Source organism: Camelina sativa, chromosome 10 (assembly GCF_000633955.1).
Source record: "Camelina sativa cultivar DH55 chromosome 10, Cs, whole genome shotgun sequence".
Lineage (NCBI taxonomy): Eukaryota > Viridiplantae > Streptophyta > Magnoliopsida > Brassicales > Brassicaceae > Camelina > Camelina sativa.
This window is the reverse complement of record NC_025694.1, coordinates 5524320-5547496: the sequence shown is the minus strand read 5'-3', so window position 1 is coordinate 5547496 and position 23177 is coordinate 5524320. Positions and strand designations below refer to the sequence as shown.

The 23177-nt window shown below is 35.8% G+C and overlaps 5 protein-coding genes across 6 annotated transcripts; 4 read left to right on the top strand and 1 right to left on the bottom strand.

The window, feature by feature from the left end:
• Nucleotides 5780-7455, top strand: LOC104717283. The gene is made up of 3 exons (XM_019230893.1): nucleotides 5780-6272; nucleotides 6356-6544; nucleotides 6849-7455. Exons 1-3 carry the CDS (start codon nucleotides 5880-5882, stop codon nucleotides 7425-7427), a joined length of 1161 nt encoding a protein of 386 aa, XP_019086438.1. The 5' UTR covers nucleotides 5780-5879; the 3' UTR covers nucleotides 7428-7455.
• On the top strand, nucleotides 7768-9728 carry LOC104717282 (vacuolar protein sorting-associated protein 32 homolog 2). The gene is made up of 8 exons (XM_010434827.2): nucleotides 7768-7905; nucleotides 8017-8122; nucleotides 8380-8479; nucleotides 8597-8682; nucleotides 8783-8874; nucleotides 9018-9132; nucleotides 9216-9408; nucleotides 9493-9728. Exons 2-7 carry the CDS (start codon nucleotides 8051-8053, stop codon nucleotides 9405-9407), a joined length of 657 nt encoding a protein of 218 aa, XP_010433129.1. The 5' UTR covers nucleotides 7768-7905; nucleotides 8017-8050; the 3' UTR covers nucleotide 9408; nucleotides 9493-9728.
• Nucleotides 9871-12379, top strand: LOC104717280 (meiotic nuclear division protein 1 homolog). Its single transcript, XM_010434826.2, has 10 exons — nucleotides 9871-10055; nucleotides 10618-10698; nucleotides 10814-10930; nucleotides 11052-11090; nucleotides 11189-11296; nucleotides 11380-11442; nucleotides 11526-11577; nucleotides 11723-11767; nucleotides 11864-11943; nucleotides 12022-12379. The coding sequence occupies exons 1-10, from the start codon at nucleotides 10053-10055 to the stop codon at nucleotides 12124-12126; spliced, it is 693 nt and encodes a 230-aa protein (XP_010433128.1). The 5' UTR covers nucleotides 9871-10052; the 3' UTR covers nucleotides 12127-12379.
• On the top strand, nucleotides 12517-16530 carry LOC104717279 (probable LRR receptor-like serine/threonine-protein kinase At4g29180). Of its 2 annotated transcripts, none has more exons than XM_010434825.1 (11): nucleotides 12517-12702; nucleotides 12978-14012; nucleotides 14104-14239; nucleotides 14330-14401; nucleotides 14485-14556; nucleotides 14646-14726; nucleotides 14820-14962; nucleotides 15059-15297; nucleotides 15380-15569; nucleotides 15681-15870; nucleotides 15955-16530. In XM_010434825.1, exons 1-11 carry the CDS (start codon nucleotides 12624-12626, stop codon nucleotides 16433-16435), a joined length of 2718 nt encoding a protein of 905 aa, XP_010433127.1. In that variant the 5' UTR covers nucleotides 12517-12623; the 3' UTR covers nucleotides 16436-16530. The 2 variants fall into 2 exon arrangements, with proteins under 2 accessions (XP_010433127.1, XP_010433126.1); XM_010434824.1 differs by having other exon boundaries at nucleotides 15050-15297.
• LOC104717278 (zinc finger CCCH domain-containing protein 49-like) lies at nucleotides 17825-19344 on the bottom strand. The gene has a single exon (XM_010434823.2). The coding sequence runs from the start codon at nucleotides 19263-19265 to the stop codon at nucleotides 18195-18197; it is 1071 nt and encodes a 356-aa protein (XP_010433125.1). The 5' UTR covers nucleotides 19266-19344; the 3' UTR covers nucleotides 17825-18194.

Genomic DNA, 23177 nt, shown 5'->3' with positions numbered 1-23177 from the left:
GTTTTCATCGGTATCACTCTCCGGATACACATCATGGCGGACTGGTGGTTCATCGACGAACTCATTCACCAACTGGTCGATGTGAAAGTCATCTCTGTCGTTGACTTCTTCGTCGAAATCTCCACCAAACTCTGCATCTGAAACGACAATCGCCATTATTGTTGTCTTCGCTAAGGAATTTCGATATTGATTTTGGATTTCACTATCTAGGGTTCTTCGCAAATTGGAGTTTTTTTGGATTAGAGATTTTGGGATAATGGATACTAAATCGAAGTTTATCGGGTCAAAATCGGGTTTGCTTTGGTATAATCAAGGTTTAGTTTTTTTCTTAATCGGTTAGGTAAATAGTAAACCGATATAATCCACGATTATGGGTTAATTGATGTAGAAAAATTAAACTGTGGAGATATAGCTTTCGAACTTTTATTTCGGGGACATATAGACCGAGAGTAAAGAACGAGATCTATCTGGTTCGATATAATACTTCTCGTAGGGAAATAGACCTTCGGCCCACTGGCGAAACATTAATTAATCATATCATTGATTTTGTGTCAACCCTTTTTAATCATGTATATGTTTGACACTTGAGTGCTTATAATGCAATTGTACTAGTGCACATTCTTAATTGAATCGTGCAAAAACCTCTCACAGTGCACTAATGATAATGTAAATTAATGTATGAAAACTATTTATTAATATGATTGGGGACATATCCATCTAAGAACCTTGGTGGATGCTGTTTTGGATATATATTATAAATGGTGGGAAGCTATATATATAATATGACACATGAAATATATGTATATTAATGCATCTATAAGTCTTTCGACAAAAAAATGTATCTATAAGTCAAAGTTATTTTATAGCTTATCTTTCTTAGCAGATCAGCTCAACCTCTATATATAATTATTGATAAATATCTAGCCACTCAAAACTATATATATAAAAATCCAAGTGTATCTATATGTGCATGACCATAAGCAAAAGCTATCTTTTCATGTCACATGGGTTCCATTTATGGTAACAATCCATCCCAATTTATAGCCAATAGTGGACAGACATGTGATAACAAGACCACAAACAAAAACACATATTACAAAATTAAATAATGAATAAAAGTGAAAGGACATAAACTAAACCACCATGCTATGAGAGACCAAAACACATGCACATACATGGGAGCCTACACAAGCATGTATTGGCGAATGCCCTAATTTATTTGTCCACCTTATAACCAACACTTTCACAATCTCATAACCATCTTTGTCCTATAATTCCCAAAAATAAATAGTAAAGAGGTAACATAACCCAATTTTAAGAAAATCTTCTCCACAAAATTATTATCTAACATTTAAAATTATTACGAGATTTAAGTTGCAATTGGTGATATCGTACTTTCAGGCAAGGTTATCCTAGACAAAATCTTGAGACTAGTTAAATCAAGATTCAAACATGTATACTTACGTGTTATGGACCTATCTTAGGGTTTTATAAATGAAAAACTGATAATGTATGACATAGCAGTGATGTAGATTGACTTGAATATATATAACGTCCATGCATACGTCATATATATGTATGTATGGTCCATCCATGAAAGTAAAAGTTAATATATATCATATTACACATATAGTTAACTTGAAGATAGTTAAACATTCATCATATCATATATTCGAATTCAGTATACTACGTTTTTTTTTTTTTTTGGTTTAAATGTTAAGCTTCAATATACTACGTTTAGTGCAATAATTCATTTATATCACAATTTGAAACTTGCATCGACCACAAAAATTCTGCAGTGATAAAAAAATATGAGGGCCGACCCAACTTGGTTTTTGTTCTGAATTTATAAATTTTATTTAACTTAAATGGACGATATAAATTTTATATAGATACTTACATATTGCAAGTTGCATGTAATATCAAAAAAATATGGATGTATATTAAGAAGATGTCATAAGTACGATTCATGAACACATGACTTGCCTGTGGGACACTCTTTTCTCCACATGTTTCCCTTTTCTTGCTCTTTTTAGGGCTTTTTCACCAGACCTTTTGTTCTTTCTTTCCTCAATTCACATGTCTTGATTTTGAAATATGTAGACCCAATAATTTGACTCTCCTTAATTATTTGACCAGCGCACGATTTAACCTTCAAGGGCAAAACAAACAAATTATCGAGCATGACAAATAGAAATGTTGTTCGTTTTAATATGTTCATGGAGCTAATTAGATCGCATCTACTAGATCTTTAGTTTTGGTTCATTTACACTGTAAGCGAACCAAATCAAAAGTGGGATGAACCGTATAATAACATGGTATCACATCCTGGTTATTGCACCAAGTGGTCCAAGTCCCAACCCAACTAACTGAACTAAGTAATGTAGCCGGATCTCACATGCATCAAAAGAATAAACTCGCGTAAAATTTAGTTTAAAGAAAAGCGTGGAGATTAATATAAACATAAGAATTATCAAGTTCATACACCAAACCGTTTAGATGTATATCTCCTCTGGGATAAAACCGTTGGATGAGTTTCACTAATTGGTGTAGAAAACCGATAATTTCTTTGTTAATAATTCTGTTGGAGCTGATTCTAGTTACACTTGAACAAGAAATCAAACCGATTCAAGGGAATGTTTACTATATACTCTATGCTGGTCGGTTCTTTGGTCATGTGGCGTCTCTCATGCTTTCATTTTTCGAAGATTAAGAGTTTCTATCTACATAGTTGGAGGTTTAGCCGATTTCTAGTAGTCTGATGTCTAAAAGGATATATGAGTAATAAATCCAAGATTATTGTTCCACATAATTGTCTTCTTCTATGGATTTTAGTATTAAACACATATCATAATACAAATCAAATGATAAATTCTTCCATAGATATAACATTCTCCATATTAGTTGGTGGTAACTTTCGTTTTCATTCTCCATATTATCGAATCACCTGGCGGTAACTTTCGTTTGTTACCAAAAAAAAAAAAAAAAAAAAAAATCCATATTAGACGTACCAGCTCCGTGAAACCTTTACCGCTGACACCATGGGCTGGCCGACAGGCCGAGCTACATGTTTCCCATCCTTGATATAATTAAACTTGATGAATTNAATAAAAAAAATCTCAAGACGCAATCGGGCTATTTCAATGACTTACTTAGCCCATACGAATTTAACTTTACCAGTCATGTAAGTTGTTGACACTGTGCCTAGTTTGATGAACAAAAAAGCCCATAATCCTGGGGACTATTTACTATGAATGGTTTATGTTCTTGACTTCTCGTTTTATGTGTCTAGTGGCTGCATCATATTCCAAATTCAAATCTACATAATTTTAAGAATGTAAAAAAAATTCCACTGTTAGACGAGAGTAGACACGCATGTTCATTAAAAGTAAATCATTACAAACGCTGAATCATGAATGTACTAATCAAAATTCAAGTCCGGCAGTGAAAGAAAAAGGTCTTACTAATCGATTTGAAAAATCAAAAACTCGAGTGAAAACCGAATGGACATTACCCGGCATTGTCTTGGACCCAAGCCCATGCCAATTTATCTTACAATTTTTTTTTTATCTTTTTCTTTTATGATATCCAAAACCAGCAACAAGCACACAAACCACACTGATAATCCCAAAAGCATATAAGGTTCACGTGCAAAATCAAGGTACCCAAATAATTGATTATCTGTACTCAATAATTGATATCTTGAAATACAAAATTCGTAGGAGAAAAGGGAAAAAATAAAATAGAACGTCGAACGAACAAGTGTACGTCGTATTGAAGAGGAAGAAGGACCGCAGGGGAAAGAAAGAGATTGACAAATTCAAATGACCGAAGGGGCAAAGACTTTTTACTTCCATAATTGTATATGAGATACGTGACCTCACTCTAGATTCTCTTCTTCATCTACTTCTTTTTTATCTTCTCTAGTTCAAACTTTTTTTTTTTGGGCAACCCTCTAGTTCAAACTTTAAAGTAACATTTTTGTATATAGGCATAGAGCTAAAACCCACTCTATAACATTGGACTGCTCTCTCTATATCACTTGGTTTCAGACTTTTTTTTTTAACTTAAGTTTCGCTTGCACACATCTTTAAACTAGACCTTGAATATTAAATCACCGTTTTCCATTTGAGTCATAATTAGAAGAAGATGATAAAATTGATAAGACAAATATTCTTTTTGTTATTCTTCTTGAAAATCAAAATTAAATGGGTTGGTCTCAACTCTCAAGAAATTTCGTTTTCCACTTTACCAAATTTATACAGAGTTTTGGGTAGTAGAAAATGACAAAGGCTGTGAACTAACTTGACATGTTAGGGCTCGTCTAGTGAGTGGAGTCAGTACTGCTGCCTGCAGGATCTGTTTTATGTAAAACAGAATTTTTTTTTTCTCTTTTATTTTAATATTTTATTTCTCTATAAGAGGATCATAATTTCAGATGAAATATGCAATGATTTCGACTATATAGGCTCCAAATATAATAAATAATGCTCTGTAGCATATGGATGCAACATGACATAGTGTGGAGTTTTGGACTATGCTAAATATGTTTTGTAGCAGATAATAACATTATTAAAACACATAACGTTAACCATGGAACGATAGTCTAGTGATAGCAATAGTTTTTTCTTAAAGATACTTTATTCACCATCATACAAGAAGATTAATTTACGAAACATTTGGAATCATATTAAACTAAGGAGAAACATAATTTTATACCATTATCTGCTTATAAGGCGGCCAAGAAGAGCGTTACGTTCTCCTTTTCACTGTTTTTACTGCCAATTTCTTCTTCTATCAGAACTTTATAAAAAGTTAATCAAGTTTGATTTCCAAGGCGTATGCATATAGCATAATATGTAGAAACAATAGACAACACATATCATAATTTATGAGAAAATATTATATCACCAAAAAAATCCGAAGCAAAAGAATACAGTGTCCAGCTTTATACGTTAAATACATATATTGGCTACAATTACATACAGTATATGATTTGTTTTATCTTTCATGTTTCATCACATAGACCCAAGTGATACAAATTTTTAGTTCGATAAATTTCAATGGTAGAAAAGTGTAATAAACAGAATGATTCTTTACTACGTGATCAGTTCCTCCTCCTGTCTTATTCATTTTCTTTTTCTCAGAAACCAAAACACTTTTCTTGATCTAATTAAAAAAGAATGGGTAATTGCATAGGAATGTCAATATGATTACGCAAACAACTTCTGCAGATAAGAAAAGTTTGCAGAAAATGGAAAAGCACCTGTCTATGATAGCTGTCTTGAAAGTCTCATTATTTCAAAAATTATGTATGTTTTCCCCATTTTTAATATATATACTTTTTGTTTATTTCCAAGAAATCCATTTTTTATAAATTACGAATCCAGGAATTTTCAATGCAATACTAAATTCCATAAGTTTATAGATATATAAACATAAAATGATCACAATGATAAATTTTCTTAGACCAAATATTAATACCACGCATTACACAAACTAGGAACGTATTTTTTTCATGTAAGCCCTAGCTAAATTTCATAATACATTAAAAAAACCAGAAATGGAACCTAAATTACGAATAACCTTTATCACTATACGTTAAAGTATAAAACACTAAATGGACCCTATCAGTCTATCACGACCAATCGTACGCATACTTCGTCGTATCTTCATTTTAATTTATTTACAAATTTGTAAATTAAAAAGTAGACCTTTTGTGTTGGTCCATAAATAAGTAAAATAAAAGTGTAACCAAACTAATATTTTTTTTGTGTTGGTCATAATTTTTTCCACTTACAAGTGAAACCAAAACTAAATAATCCATTACGAGAAAGCAATCTCACAAAGTTGACGACAGAGTAAAGAGAGAGACAAAAATGGGTCGAGCTTCGAGATGGTTCAAAGGTTTGTTCGGAATCAAACCGTCTTCCTGTTCCGGTTCCGACACCGGAGCCATTTCCAACCGCCTTGACCGTTCTTTATGCGACAACTACGAGACTATACCACCTAACATCTCCGAGAAAGAAGCTGCGTGGCTAAGGTCGTTCTACGCGGCTGGCGAAGAGGAGAAAGAGCGTAGAACACATGCAATAGCGGTTGCTGCGGCCACAGCTGCTGCAGCTGACGCAGCGGTCGCGGCGGCCAAAGCGGCTGCTGCGGTTGTAAGGCTCCAAGGTCAAGGAAAGAGTGGTCCGCTAGGAGGAGGAGGTGGAAAAAGCCGTGAGAATCGTGCCGCTATGCAGATCCAATGTGCCTTTAGAGGCTTCTTGGTACTAACAATTTTTTTTTCTAATCTTTTTAAATATTTCTAATTATTAAAGTAACTGAGCCGTTATACTTTTGTAACGTAAAGGCGAGAAAAGCGTTGAGAGCGTTGAGAGGAGTGGTTAAGATACAAGCTTTGGTTAGAGGCTATTTGGTACGGAAACAAGCAGCGGCGACTCTTCGGAGTATGGAAGCACTTATTAGAGCTCAAGCCACTGTTAAGTTTCAGAGAGCTCTCCGCCGTATCGGAAATGCTGCTCCGGCTAGAAAGTCCACGGTAATTTAACTTACTTATCAACTTTGACCGTACCGAGTTTTATAATGTTAAAGATTAATAATACTTTTTAATTATTAAAGAGTTAAACGATGTGAAACTTCTTAACTAATTTCTAAAGTAGATAACTAATTTTGTAAAAAAAATTTAGACTTTGCAAGGAATTTGAAACTTTATGTAAAAAGTTGAAATCTTTTTTTTTTAACTATAGTTTGTAAGAAGATTGAAACTTTTGAACCAAGTTGTAGTTATAAACTTTTTTTAACCAGGTTGTAAAAAGTGTTGTTGATGTGAACTTTTCTTACAGGAAAGATTCTCCGGATCTTTGGAAAGTCGAAACAACGGCGAAGAGACAGCTAAGATAGTGGAGGTAGATACAGGAACCCGACACGGAACTTTTAGGATCCGAGGACCCGTTTTATCCGGGTCGGATTTCTTAGACAACCCGTTTCGACGCACGCTCTCCTCACCTCTCTCCGGTCGCGTCCCACCGCGTTTGTCAATGCCTAAACCCGAATGGGACGAGTGCAGTAGCAAGTTCCCGACGGCGCAGAGCACACCTCGTTTCGCAGGTGGGTCTCCGGCGAGGAGTGTATGCTGTTCCGGCGGAGCGGAGGTGGATGCGGAGGCTGATGCTCACCGGTTCTGTTTCTTGTCGGGAGAATTTAACTCGGGTTACATGGCGGATAGTACAACGTCGTTTAGGTCGAAACTGAGGTCGCATAGTGCACCGAGACAGAGACCAGATAGTAATGCTGTCGGTGGCGGCGGATGGAGGAGGAGTATTGGCGGTGGCGGTGGCGGTGTTCGGATGCAGAGACCGTCGTGTTCGGGTGTCCGAGAAGCCGTGGTTGGGAATATCGAAAGGCGTAGGATGCATTGGTGATTCCCATAATTATTAATTCATTATCCTTTTTTTGTCTCGTTAATTAAGTTTTATAATATTGTTTGATATTCTTAAATCTTAATTAGTCTCGTTAATTAAAGTTTTATAATATCGTGATTTTGAGCTAGTTTCCTAAATTGGAGTATTGGTTTTCGTTTTAGTTTTTGATTGAAATTCGGTTAGTAAACTAACCCAAACCACTGGTTCACTATTATCGCCTACTACGCATACACGAGACTGATCGTAAACAACCACTTAAAAATAAACACGTGCCAAACAACACTTCAACGCGTGTGGAAAAAAGGGGAACTTGCTTGCTTCGATCTAAAATCCTAATCCTAGTTTGTCTTGTGAAACACAAAACGCGCAAGAACAAAACCAAATAAAGGTCCCTCCTTTATATAATTTTCCATTATTTTTCCCTTTACCCTTTAAAAATTTTGATCTTCCCCATCTCCAAATCCAGATTTCACACAAGGTAAACTTGGATCCGATTCTTACGTAATCTGTTTCTTCCTCGTTATTTTTATTCGATCGATCGGTTCATATTTTAGGGATAATTTTTTTTTTTTTTCGCGGAACTTTTTAGTGGCCTGTGTTGGTTTCGGTGAATTTGAGAGACTATGATGAATCGGCTATTCGGGAAACCCAAGCAGGAGTCTAATGCTCTCCAAACTTTAGACAAGCTTAACGAGGTATGATCCGATTTCTACACTTCTCTTTTGTCAATCAACGTTTGATTTGAAAAAAAAAAAAAAATCGATCTTTTAATCTGAGCTCTGTACTGTTTTGTTTACTCTTAGTTTTGATTTATTTGGTTAAGATTAGAAATCCATATAGTTGACTGTAAATTGAATTGGGTATTTCAAGTTTTTGTTTATGTTCCCTTCAGTTTCTTTACTTTCCCATGGTTGTTATTGCTTATTGTCATGTGTTGTTTGGTTCGTTGCAGACGCTTGAGATGCTAGAGAAAAAGGAGAAAGTACTCTTGAAGAAGGCTGGTCAAGAGGTTGAAAAGGCTAAAGAATACACCCGTGCTAAGAACAAACGCGGTACAACCCTATTTTTTCTATTATGATTCAATGTGTCCTCCTTTTTTATTCACAATCTAAGCTTGTTGTGTGTGGTTGTTATTCCTTGAGTACTTAACTGTGTTGGTTTTTGTGCAGCGGCTATACAGTGTTTGAAAAGGAAGAGGTTATATGAGCAACAAGTCGAACAGCTTGGGAATTTCCAACTCCGTATACATGATCAAGTAAGTTCTTTTTTGTTTTGTTTTTGGATGTTGTTCTAAGATTGTTGTTATCAGCAATAATAGATGAACTTATAGGGATCATATATCTCTTTCCATACAGATGATTATGTTAGAAGGCGCAAAAGCAACAACCGAAACTGTTGATGCATTGAGGAGTGGAGCTTCTGCAATGAAAGCAATGCAGAAAGCTACGTAAGTGTTATATTACCTATTTTATTGTGAACACGAAGAGCTTGGTTTTTAAACTGCATCATCTCTTTTATTGTTTTAGCATTGTTTGAATGCTTTAACGTTTCTAGTGCCTACCTAACTTTGTAAACACACTGTTTTTGCAGAAATATTGATGATGTGGACAAGACCATGGACGAAATCAATGAGCAGACCGAGAACATGAAACAGATCCAAGAAGCATTGTCAAATCCAATCGGGGCGGCAGCTGACTTTGATGAGGTAACATTCTTGTACCCCAATATGATCATTTTTTTTTTTTCAGGCTAATGATCTTTGCCTAAGTAAAAACTTGTCTTTGGTAGGATGAGCTTTTAGAAGAGCTTGAAGAACTCGAAGGTGCTGAGCTTGAAGAACAACTTCTTCAGCCGACAACAACAGCTCCATTGCCATCAGGTCCCGTTCCTGCAGGGCGTCAACAGGCCCGTCCTGTTCCCCAGAAGCGGACCGCAGAAGAAGAAGAACTCGCTGCATTACAGGCTGAGATGGCCCTCTAAGGTCACTTCACTTCTCTGCTAATTGCTCACTGAATTTGGATTTGTAATCAATTTACTTATGCAATTGGCTTTGGTTTAAGTGCAGGTTATTCACCTCTCCGAGGCAGAGACATGTATGCATTGATAAACAAGAACAGACGATGTATATAAGGATCTGAGTCAGATTATATCGGAGCAAAACTTTTATAATCCCCCCNCCCCCCGTCATGAATCTTATCTGCATTTGGGTGTTCTTCACATAATTTATCTTATGTAATTTTTGTATGTTTTAATTACACTTTTTTACTCTGGTTAAATAATCTACTGAGTTTACTTTACTTACTCCTCCTCTCTTCTTCATTCTGGCCTTATAATAAGAATGTAGCGGTGCATGTATAGTCAACCATACGTTGACTTCGTTGACATGCCGTTGTTGGTATCTTATAATTGAACTCCGTGTCGTTTTTAAATGCAATTCAAATTAATTGAAAAAAATAATGAAACAGAAAGCGAGGGATAATAAGCCGCTTAAGTTTTCAAGTCTTCTTCGACAATTTTCATTTCGAAATTTCTGAGAGAGTGAGGAGAGAAGAGAGAGAGAGAGAGAGAGAGGAGAAAAGCTTCAAATCCTTTGGATTACATTCATCAGGAGCAAGAGAACACACGATGGTAATATACTCTGGACGATTGTTCTCCTACTCTACTTCACTACTTGTGATTGATTTTGTTTCGCAAAATAAACCTCTGTGATTCGTGAATCGTGCTGGGAAAATCGATTGATCCTCCGAAATTTTATAAATCCATAGTTATCGTGAACTGATGATCTTCTTAGCTTGTGTTTCTTCGGCTTATAAGATAATTTTTGATGTTTCGATTCGACCTTTTTGTTTGAATGTTCCATGTGTTCTTCGCGAAACTTCATATAAACTTTTCCCTAGTTTGAATCCGTAGCTCTGTTTCTTTCTTCGGGTAGCTTAATTACAGATTTGTTTGAGGAATTTTCACAAACACTTGGTCTGCATGACGCGAATCGATAGGTTTCTCGGATTTGCGTTTAGATAGAAGCCATTTTTCGCTTTCTCAGCTAGAAATCAATTTAGACTGTTTTGGGTTTTGAAATTTCGGCCTATAAAGCAATTTGTTGTCTCGATTTTAAGAGATTTTGAAATTTTTCTTAAAATAGTTTCTCGTATCAACTGAATCGTTGCTTTCTATTTTTGATGATATTCAGTCAAAGAAACGAGGGCTTTCGATGGAGGAGAAGCGGGAGAAGATGCTTCAGATATTCTATGAGTCTCAAGACTTCTTCCTGGTGAGCACTTTTTTTTAAAGTTTTTTACTACTTGTTAACTTAGCATTAGGCATTGAACTAATGGAGTTGAGATACCAGCACTTATGGATCTCTCTACTTTTGTAAATATTTTCAGCTCAAGGAACTTGAGAAGATGGGACCGAAGAGGGGTGTAATTAGTCAGTCAGTGAAGGATGTTATCCAGAGTTTGGTGGATGATGATCTTGTTGCCAAGGACAAGATTGGAATTTCTGTGAGTTAGCTTGTGTTCTTATGTTGGATCCTTTCACATCTTATTTCATTTTGTTGCCGTGTACAGTCTTTCTTGCTGTTATTTGTCGTTTGACAGTTTTCATAATTATGCACACATGAAGATCTACTTTTGGAGCCTTCCTAGCTGTGCTGGCAACCAAGTGAGCTACCGTTCTCATCCTGATATAACATCATAATGGCTCTTATTAACTTGAGTGTAGCGATGTTTTCTGATTTTGATCTCATTCTGAATGAACAGCTTAGGAGTATTCGTCAGAAGCTTGAAACTGATCTTCACGGTAGTAATAAAAGGCTAGCAGAACTTGTTGATCAGTGCGAGGCCCTAAAGAAGGGAAGGGAAGAAACCGTAAGTAATTTTGGTATTGCAGAATTAATGATTGGATAACCTTGCATACTCTCTTCTCTTCAAAACTGCTGTTCTTGCTTCAGGAGGAACGAACAGAGGCCTTGACGCAACTTAAGGATATTGAAAGGAAACACAAAGAGCTGAAGGTCAGATTACATTTGGCCATCTGTTTGGATAGAGATGCTCAACATGCTTAGCTAGTTGCTTACGATTTCTTCTTCTTACGCAGAACGAGATGGTACAATTTGCTGACAACGATCCAGCTACCTTGGAGGCAAAGAGTAAGTTCTGCATAATACGTTACTTTTGTTTGCTGTAAAATGTCCTAAGTCCTAAAGGTTTTCCGGTCCTCGTGGAGCAGAAACAAGAACCAGTCTTGTGCTTTACTAGCTACATACAACCTAAATGTTCTTCTTATTTTGACAGGGACTGCGATTGAAGTTGCTCACCAGTCGGCTAACAGATGGACAGGTTTTTCCATTTCTAAAACTTGGCTATACGTTTTTATGTTTAAAGGTTCATAATTTTGACCACCACCTAAATTGTAATTTTTAAAATCTTACTCAGATAACATCTTCACATTGCGACAATGGTGTTCAAACAACTTCCCCCAGGCCAAGGAACAGCTGGAACATCTATACACGGAGGTATCTTCAAGATATTTTCACCTCATACATTATCATTTTTAGATTTCACATTTTCTTAATCAGATCTGTAATTTTCAGGCGGGAATCACTGACGACTTTGATTACATAGAGCTATCTTCATTCCCTTTGAGCTCATCCCATGAAGCTGATACTCCAAAGCAGCTAGTCGAAGATGAAGCTTAGTTTTAATACTTTGCAGCATAACAGTTAAAGACACTAGCTAAAATTAAAATCTTCTGGTTCTTTATCAGTAGTCCTAAAAGGTTGCAACGGTCTGTCATTGTTTGTGTCCAGATCATCTAAGTCAAAACTCCGGATCTCTTTCACCACAGTTTTGTGTTTCATATAAGATTTTTAATGCCTATGATTTTCCATGTATCAGTCGGCTATGTCCTGTGCTTTCTGTTTTAATATTTTATTGGGGTCATATATATCATACTTGTTGTTGACCCACAGGTTATTTCTTAATAGCTGTATTACACAATTTTATATTCTTTCTTAGCCGCTTTTTTCAGTCGTGCGCAGCACTTATATTATACAACCTCCCGGCCAATTTTGGTGCTCCCAGAAAAGGAAATAGGCGTAGACTTTGTACTTTTGGGTATTTTTTGTTTCTGTGTTATCTTAATCGCAGGTTGTCTGTTTTGACGATGATGAGCTGAGCTTTACAAAAGAAGAACATGGAAGCTCACTCTGTTTTTCTCATCCTTTTTGGCGTCATTGCCACTGCCATTGTAGTTGATGGCCAAGGCCAAGCAGGTTCGTGAGCATCATTCTTGCTTTCCTCTGTTTTGATTTGAAAATGAACAATTATCAGACCATAAGACTTTTGAAGTTTTGATATTTGTTTGTCGATATTTTACAAAATTAAGTTTCTTTGGATCATGGGGTTGCATGTCTGTTTATAAGTTTTGAATGCCTTAGGTTCTATTATTTGAGAAGTTAAGTAGATTTTAAACCTGTCTTGAAATTTTGATAAGAACTTTCTCAAACGTTATAGAATTATCAACATTCTTTACCGTCTTCTGATCCAGGTTTCATCAGCATAGATTGTGGGGCGCCCCCTAATATAAACTATGTAGACACTGATACTGGTATCAGTTACACCTGGGATGCACCTTTCATAAACGCTGGAGTAAATGTGAACGTCTCTGAAGAATACGGCTATCCGGCAAACCCGGTTTTGCCATTCCCACTTGCTGATGTCAGATCTTTTCCTCAAGGAAACCGGAATTGTTACTCCTTAACCCCCTCCGATGGAAAAGGGAATCTTTATCTCATCAGAGCTTCGTTTATGTATGGAAACTACGATGGTAAAAAAGCTTTGCCTGAGTTTGATCTCTACGTAAACGTGAATTTCTGGACCTCAGTGAAATTCAGAAATGCTTCTGAGAACGTCGTCAAGGAGATCCTCAGCTTTGCAGAGTCAGATACAGTATATGTTTGCCTTGTGAACAAAGGTAAAGGAACTCCTTTTATTTCAGCCCTGGAGCTCCGGCCAATGAACAGCTCAATCTATGGTACTGAGTTTGGAAGAAATGTCTCATTGGTACTCTATCGAAGATGGGATACAGGATATTTGAATGGAACAGGACGGTACCAAAAGGATACATATGATCGTATTTGGTCTCCCTACTCTCCAGTCTCTTGGAATTCGACTTTGACTACTGGGTATATTGATATTTTTCAGTCTGGTTATCGGCCACCAGATGAAGTTATTAAGACAGCTGCGTCCCCTAAAAGTGATGATGAGCCGTTGGAACTGTCCTGGACATCAGGTGATCCAGATACTCGGTTCTATGCCTACCTTTATTTTGCAGAACTTGAAAATCTCAAGAGGAATGAGAGCAGAAAAATCAAGATATTCTGGAATGGGTCGCCTGTTTCAGGAGCTTTCAACCCCTCTTCTGAGTATTCAATGACAGTGTCTAATTCACGAGCTTTCACTGGTAAAGATCACTGGATTTCTGTTCAGAAGACCGCAGATTCAACGCGTCCACCAATACTCAATGCTATTGAGATATTTACAGCACAATCTCTGGATGAATTTTCCACCACAGTTGAAGACGGTATATTCATCTCTACTACATATATTTTATAAAATCTGAACCTTGATTTTTACCGAAGCTCACAGTTTTCAATTTTCACTTGTTAATGAAGTTCACGCCATAGAAAGTATAAGATCAACGTATAAAGTGAGTAAGGTTTGGAGTGGTGATCCTTGCTCCCCAAGACTATACCCTTGGGAAAGTATTGGATGCAGCTACAACAATTCTAATTACCAAATCAAGTCCCTGTAAGTCATTCCGTTTAGCCATACAGAACTTTATTTTTGGACTTCCTTCAAATGACTGATGAGCTTGTTTCTGTGTTATGCTGCGAGAAGAAATCTTAGCTCAAGCGGGTTAAACGGACCAATAGCCTTCGCATTTAGAAATCTCTCTCATCTTGAGTCATTGTAAGTATACCAAACCATAAATACACACTTACCACCATTTTATTCACCATTAACTAAAAGAGATGTGTGCATTGTTTTCCCAGGGATTTATCAAACAACAACTTAAGAGGAAACGTGCCAGAATTTTTGGCTGATCTACAACATTTGAAGTTCCTGTGAGTTGAGCACATAGAGACTTTTTTTGAGTCTGTACTGACAGACAATCAACAATGATTTTGTCTCTTGACATTTATTTCTGTCGCAGGAATTTGAAAGGAAATAACTTGACTGGGTTTATACCTAGAGCTCTTAGAAAACGATCAACGACAAATGGGCTTGCACTGAGGTACATTTTCTTGTCAAAAGCCTGTGAACCATAGCTATCTTGTTAAGATAATCCTACCATTATGTGAAGCTTGTTGATTTCCTCTGTTTTCAGTGTGGATGAACAAAACATTTGTCACTCACGTTCATGTCGGGCCGGGAACAATATCGTTGTGCCATTAGTTGTATCCTCATTAGTGGTCACTCTCATTATAGCCGTGGCTATCATATTCATCCTGCGAAGGGGAAAACAAATTAGTAAGCACAGCTTGGTCTTTTACTTCGATTCAAGTTTAACGAAAGTTAGAATTAATGCTGAAGGAAAACGAGTGTTTAATTGTTTAGTGTATTCAGGAGCCTATTCAGGACCACTTCTGCCTTCGGGAAAGAGAAGGTTCACATATAGTGAAGTCTCTAGCATTACAAATAACTTCAATAAAGTGATCGGTAAAGGAGGGTTTGGTATTGTGTACCTCGGTTCCCTCGAAGATGGGACTGAAATTGCTGTAAAGATGATCAATGATTCTTCATTTGGAAAAACTAAAGGATCCTCCTCATCATCTTCACAGGTTTCCAAAGAATTTCAAGTCGAGGTAATCTAAACAACACTAACAACATGATCAAATATTTTAGTCAATGCTGTTTTATGGTTGCTGAAGTGTAAAATGTTTGCAGGCAGAGCTTCTTTTGACAGTCCATCACCGGAACTTAGCCTCATTTGTTGGATACTGCGATGATGGTCGTAGTATGGCTCTCATCTATGAGTACATGGCCAATGGAAATTTGCAGGATTATCTTTCAAGTGAGAATGCAGAGGATCTTAGCTGGGAAAAGAGACTCCATATAGCCATAGACTCCGCACAAGGTTGGTCTTAGTTTTGACATTCTTGATTTCTCACTGTTAAACCGAGATATCAATTCTGTTTTAGAATAATTCGGTTCTGAAACCCGTTCTTAATTTGTTTTTCTTGGGCAGGATTGGAGTATCTGCATCATGGATGCAGACCACCAATAGTACACAGAGACGTTAAAACAGCAAACATTCTATTAAATGATAACTTGGAAGCCAAGATTGCTGATTTCGGCCTTTCTAAGGTCTTCCCAGAGGATGATCTCAGCCACGTCGTCACTGCAGTCATGGGTACTCCCGGCTATGTCGATCCTGAGTACGTTTCCTACACATCATCACCGGTTTAATCTTTACCAGTGTAGTCAGGCTCGTCTCATCATTAACCTGTTTCAATTGACAGGTACTACAACACGTTTAAGCTAAACGAGAAGAGCGACGTGTACAGTTTCGGGATCGTCCTCCTTGAACTCATAACCGGCCAGCGATCCATAATGAAAACTGAAGACGGAGACAAAATGAACGTTGTCCACTACGTTGAGCCTTTCCTCGAAACCGGAGACATAGATAGCGTCGTGGATCCACGGCTTCACGGGGACTTCTCCTCAAACTCTGCCTGGAAATTTGTAGAGGTGGCAATGTCTTGCGTCAGAGACAGAGGAACCAAAAGACCAACAACGAACCAAATCGTGTCTGATCTGAAACAATGCTTAGCCGCTGAGCTGGCTCGTGAGCCACAGAGCCATCACAAGAAGGAAGTAGTGAATGAGAAGCAAACGAAGTCGCCGATTCGAAAAGATAGCAGCGATGAATATAATAGCACGTCCGGATCGGTTTCGCTTACGTATGGAGATTACTCCACGTTTGGCCCAACGGCGAGGTAGTGAGAAATTAATTTAAGGTTTGATTCATCATTTTATGCTCATTTTACTTTTGTTTGTTTTCAAGATCATATATTGATTTAATTTGATTTCTTTTTGGTTTAAAGATTCATTTGTTTTTGTTTTCTTTTAAGAAAATTTTTACTGCTAAAACATTTAATTCATTAATTGTAAGAAAAAAAAAAGGATTTGTATATGTTTTTGTTTTCGACTACATGCTTCCATTGCTAAGAGAGTTTTTTTTTTGTAATTCTATAATTTGTACCATACTAGAAGATTTACTCGATGTCATTGTATGGTAATAATGTACTAGTCAAAGCCTAAGATTACACCTGTACATAGTTTAGGCAAAAGTTATTGATTTAATATACTAGTAATGGGAAGTAATATTGTCTAACATAAATTCGTTTATATAATTAGGTTTTTCTTTTTGAATTTTGACCTTACCCTCGAGTTTGTGGGATAATCACCCTACAAAAATCTATTAATTCGCTGATTACAGATTTGGGCGTTTCCCCGTATAAACACTATCTGTATGTACATTCATATTGCATTAAATTATACATTTATGTTTCTTCAAAAGTGGTAATTGTGATACCTAACATTGGACCTACATGTCGCTTTTTTTGGGTCTTTAGTAAAATAGGAAGCAATTATTTCATTGTAAATTACTACTACTATCATACTATTAAATTTAGGAAGTATATATGGCAAATTTTCATTTTGGATTTTGCCTTTAACTTTCCCAAAACTCCTAATGATTTACTACTATTCAAATGTCAAAATACCAAATTTTCTCACGAAACAAACTGTTGTTGACAAAGTAAAATAACAAAATTCTTAACCTGATATACACGCTTCATGACACGCTTTACTAATTTACTATTCTAACGAACAAATAAATGATAAGTTATGGCATCACATAAAGAATGACATCCTCATACATCTATTTTCAAACTCAATTTTCTTTCTACTCAAGCCTTCCCTGATTTTGTCAAAGATCGGTTTTGTAACTCGGGGTTATCACACAACATTGGTGCCGGTCAAGTTAAGACTCTAGACTTTTCTTCGTGATTGCATATCATCTCGTATTGGTTAATGTCATTTTCTTATCCATGCTATTGCCAAATCGTGTTGGATAATGTCGTAATCCACTGATACGCACAAAACCTATTAACATCATTGAACAGGTATTTTATTAGTTAAAAACTTATTTTTATTTGGGTAAGTCATATTACTTTAACTAATTAGGATTTGACCCATTCTAGCAATTAAAGACTAGAAAAGCTCCTAAAATATCGACGATAAACAAAACTTCTAAATAATAAAAACACAACACAATTATTTATATTGGATCAAGAAAAGCTAGGGAAACACAATGAAGTACTAGTATTAGATTAGTAATAATTTGCATTCATTCATTGATTAGTAGTACCAAGTGGTTTACATTTTAACATTAATATAAAACACAATAATTATTATAATAATAATAATATATATTAATGTTCCGTAATAAAAAAAAAAACCCTAGGCACATCTATACAACGATTTTTTCAGAAAAATCTGGCCACAAAAATCCATATTTAATTATTATTATTAGCAGATAATACGAAGATTAGTAAAATAAAAATAATATGAACACACTAATTAAGATCTCCTCCTCTTTTCCTCGGAAGATATCCCAAAAAAACCGATACTGAGACTTTATCATCCATCAATGAGACTTCGATGTTTCGGGTTACGGGTCGGGTTTTATCCTCCTCTACATCAGCAGGTCAGATACCCACCCGACATCAGGAGCATCACCCGAATTCTGATCCGGATCCGTGTCAACCCGATCCATGCAATTCTCCTTGTGTAGTTTCTCGCGCATCTTTTCTCTTAGCTCACGACCCGACTCGACGACCCGCTCCATTACGGGCTCTTCCTCTAGCCCATACTCCCATATATCCAGATTCCCGGGTCGGGTCGGGGTAGTGGGAAGACTCTGAAACCCAGGACCCAAGATTGATCCACGTGGCGACCCGAATCCGAATAATGGATTGTTGTGAGGAAACGACTTCACCTTATTGAACTGTAAGCTCCTAAACGACGGGACGACGTCGTTTATAGAACAAGACCCGAGTGAGCGACTCAGCGACTGAGCCATCGGAGAAGACTCCGAGTCGGCTCTTGGACTCATCGGCGGCGAGCCAGAGCCAGGAGAGATCGAGAGCTGAAACGCTCTAGCACGAATCGGAGACGAAACGTCGAACGAATCAACCCGATCGGGGCTACGGTTTGGCAAATACCTAAGCTGATCCGGCGAATGAGCAAAGAAACAAACCCTCCGGCGACAGCCACCGCCGTCTTTACACGGCTGAGTACGGTAACGAGCTGGATGAAGCCAACACTCGAAAACACCATGAGCGAACTCGCAAGAGTCGCCTTTCTTGCAGCCGCCTTTACGAAAATCAGGACAAGCCGTGCCGGAGTAATGGTACTTCCTCGGATCTCTCCGACGAGCTTTTTCACCGGGATGAGCGTACGGACACTCCGTCCAGTCATGGCTCCGGCCACGAGCACACCTCCTGACTTTGAAATCGTACATACGGAAATGGTCGCAAGAGTAAGCATCGATAGGCGAATCCGGACCCAATAGATCCGGGTCAGAATCCGGATCCGTCTCGTTAGACGGCAAGTAACGCTGTAACGCCGCCAAAGCTTCAAGCATGCTACAATCTGGACTGTTCATCGCCGGAGAGAACAAATCCGCCGACGTAAAATCTTCAGAAGCTGGCCATGGAGGTATCTCAACAGTAGGATAAGTCCGACGAGTTTCTCCGATCATCATCTTCACCGGCGAAATCAAATCACATTCGTCGTTAAAAAATGAGTCTTTCTCTTTTTTTTTTTTTTCTTGTTTGCTAATTCACCGGCAAAGCTGACTTATGTAGTTGAGATATTTAACCATAGTTAATTTAACCTAACCATAGTTAACGCTATTAGGCATAGGACTAGGAGCTGCTTTTTTTTTATACCGCAGTTAAAAAAAGAAAAAATCTTAACTACAAGATTTAGCGTAACGTGACTGTGAGATAAGTGTTTGAAACAGCGGTATGTGACTTATCCACGGGATAGACGTACGTGGACGTTTTCGTGATGTGGACGTTTAGTAATATGACTTTGATAAAGTTTAAAGTAACCGAACTGTGAGCGTAAGGTTACTTTAGGTTTATTAGATACGCTGAAGTCGGTCGAAGTTTAGATACGCTGAAAGAAGCGACAAAATTGATAATCCCACACTTTAATAGTTTAGTTAATTTAATTAATTTTGTACTCCTTATTCGTTGCATATTATCCTAAAAAAAATCCGAATACGTTTTAATCTAAATTTAAAAGGTTAATTTTATTTATTATCTCAGAAAAGTCATCGTAATGATTTTATCACTTATATAGCAACAAATCTTGGAGACAATGAATTTGTTAAAAGAAAAAAATAGTATTATCAGGAAACAAATATATCTTACATGATTCTCGAAAATTCGAGTACCAAATTTGGATTGAGGGTTAAAAAAAAAAAAAAGAGAGAGAGATAGGATAAGAGATGTGTCGGATGAAGAAGACATGTTGGAACAGATTTGGAATAACGTTTAAAAGCATTAAAGGGACCAAAACATTTATGTTTTCTTTGCTAAATTTGGAAGCAATTCCATATCCTCCAAACAAATCGAACTCTCATTTATCTTTTCTTCTTTCAAATATAAAATTTACTCCTTTTTTTTATTCGTCCTCTCTAACTTTTATTTTATTTATATATATATATATATAAGTTTTACAATTATTTTTGAAAATTTAGGTTTGAATCAATAAGTTGATATTGTCAATGAGAATGGTGAAATTAACATTGTGGAAAGAATAAAATGATACAAGGTTTAATTCAACTGTTTTTTTTTTTTGTTAACAGTTAGAGAATAGTAGATATAATATGTGTTCCAATATATTGATTGTAAGTTAAACCTTTGAACCAAAAATAAAATAAAATAGCCTTATATAAGTTTAATATTAGTATAAACGATGATTCTGAGTCCGGATTTATCAAAAAAAATCAAATATTTCCTAGATCTAACGAAGAAGACAGGTTGCAAATATCTAAAAACGTGTAGCTAATCCGATTCAAAGAGTAATTATTATCTATCCTTTATTTGGAAGAGATAGTGAGATTTACACAAAAGACACGATGCCTTCGTTTTCATAGTCACTGAATCTGATTAAACCATCGTTTACGTACGGGCCAAAAATATCTTTATTGTCGTAGCTCTTACGAGGCTGAATTGTATAATAATTCATTATGATATAAAAAAGAAAAAGATGTACACAAATTTTGATTGAAAGTGATTTTATATATACATAATAGGGAACATATATGTACATATTCACTCATTAATGCTTCTTTAAACATATTGGTTCCTCTCAACTTGCAAATCTGCAATCCAATCGAAATGCGGACTTCAAAAACTTATATAGTTTATTTTCACTTTTGGTTTCTACTCGCTTAGATATTATTTATTCGACATGTACGTTTGGCAGCCATTCCTTTTTTGTCTAATACTAGTTTAATTTGATATTTGTCCATAATTTGATATAGACAAATATCTCTATTTCTAGTAATAATCAAAATAATATTTCTCCTTGCTAATAATTTATTATGAGTAATTTGCATAAACTGTAACAAGAAATCAAAACCTAAAATTTTTAATATGGTTTTGTTATATAAACCACAGAAATTTTTTTAGCATTCAACTCGTAAATGCATTTCGTACAATGTATTATATTGCATAATTGCATAGATTAGGAATGATTAACTGTTTTATAGATATATATTATAAAATTGGTATATAGGTTCTTTTTGTGCATTAAATGTAGTAAGAAATTTTGTGTCCATATTTTAACCACTCAAATAGTCTGATCAATTTAAAACTATTTCATTCGACCAAAAAAATTTAAAACTATTTCAAAGTTGCAATTGTAACTACAAACTGATTAGCCGAACCACAGGCATCTAAGAAAGTAAGTGCGCAGTAGTTATTTACTTCGACTAGAGGAGATGGGACAATATTTTTGAATTTTTTTAAATTAGGCTAGCTAAGCTAAGTAAAATATGGAACTAATGTCACTTGAGATTAAAAAAGTTCATGCATGGGGGAGGCAACTACATCGCAACTATGAGTAACAGCTGTGGAATGGTATAATTACAATTATTTATCCTCGATTTCTGTATTGTAACATTTAATGCTTCAAATTCTCGTCTTGAATCATTTATTACAATATATAATTGTTACCTACTAGGCTACTACTAACTAAAAGAAAAAATATTGCTAACTACTCATTTAGTTATTTCTTATTGCCAATAAATGTTTTTAACTAAGATAAAATTACTATATAGTATAAATTTTATTGTATTACAAGTATCTTAATAAACAAACTCAACCGTAGAGTTTGTCAACGCAAAATGTTGTTTAACAGGTTTAAACATAACATGAAAAAGTAAAAAAATTGGCCACTTGTTTTTTTTTTTTTCTCGTGTTATTTTCTTTTCTCTTCTCTGTGGATCTATTTACTGAAAGTCTTCAAAGGTTTTTGATGATTACCTTTTTTATTTAGATACGATTACAAACAATTGACCGATCAAGTAACTTCTATTGTATGTGACTATAAATGATAACAGGAAAGGTTTGCCAAAAAAAAAAAAAAATGATAACAGGAAAGAAAAGCCGAAAGGTTAGAACTTGTATCTGTATAATTTAGTTAGTATTCTTAAAAGATTCATGTTTTATATGTTTAAAAAAAAAAAAAAGTTATGCAATAAAAACAAGAGTTCTTCGGAGTTGAAACCTGTATATGTTTCTTTGGAGGTTAGATGGAAAAGAAAACCATGTGAGCCCCAAATACCACAATCTGTAATCTCAGCCACAAGTTTTAAGATGTCAATCTATTACTTTCACTTTCTTCTTTTTTTTATTTTCTTGTTGGTTCTCAAAACTTTTTTGTCTTCCATTAGTATAATACTAATAAATTTCTAATATATTAGTCCTTTAACCATCGGGCATCTCAACCAAACAACACGATAATATTCCCAATATCTATCTATATTACTAGTAATGGTTGTACTTTCATTGCCCCTTTTATTGGTCTGTTATCTTTCATTATTGTCCCTTATATGTCTATATACTGTGATCAGGACGGGTCGAGCCTATAACTAGTTTAACCCTTAAATTAATTTAACTAAACAACCAATTTTGACAGAAGGAACTTCATCAAAATTCCCAAAACAAAACTATGATCATTATATATAACTTGTGTTAGACTTATTATTTCCGTCCAAATTTTTTGATGTTTTTTTCCGTCTCGCATGGTTTCTCTTATATATACAGTCTATCATTCGAAGTCAAAAATGACTAGTAAAACTATTTAGATTGGGAGCATTTTTTTGCATTTCCAAAACGATTATTAACAAAATTATAGCGTACGTTTTACTCGAGCATAGTAATGTTAGCTTCCGGTCCAAATCAGATATAATTTGCTTCGTTTGATTAAAGCGATTGAAAACAAAATTGTAACAATTTAAAACGTCAAAATAGGACGCCAATTATATGTCTTCTCGGAATGTTATTATAATGTAAAGGAGCTTGTGCATGTGATGTACGTAAAGAGTGTATACGTCCACGCGTCGATATCACACATGATAACAATGCCACCTCTTAAG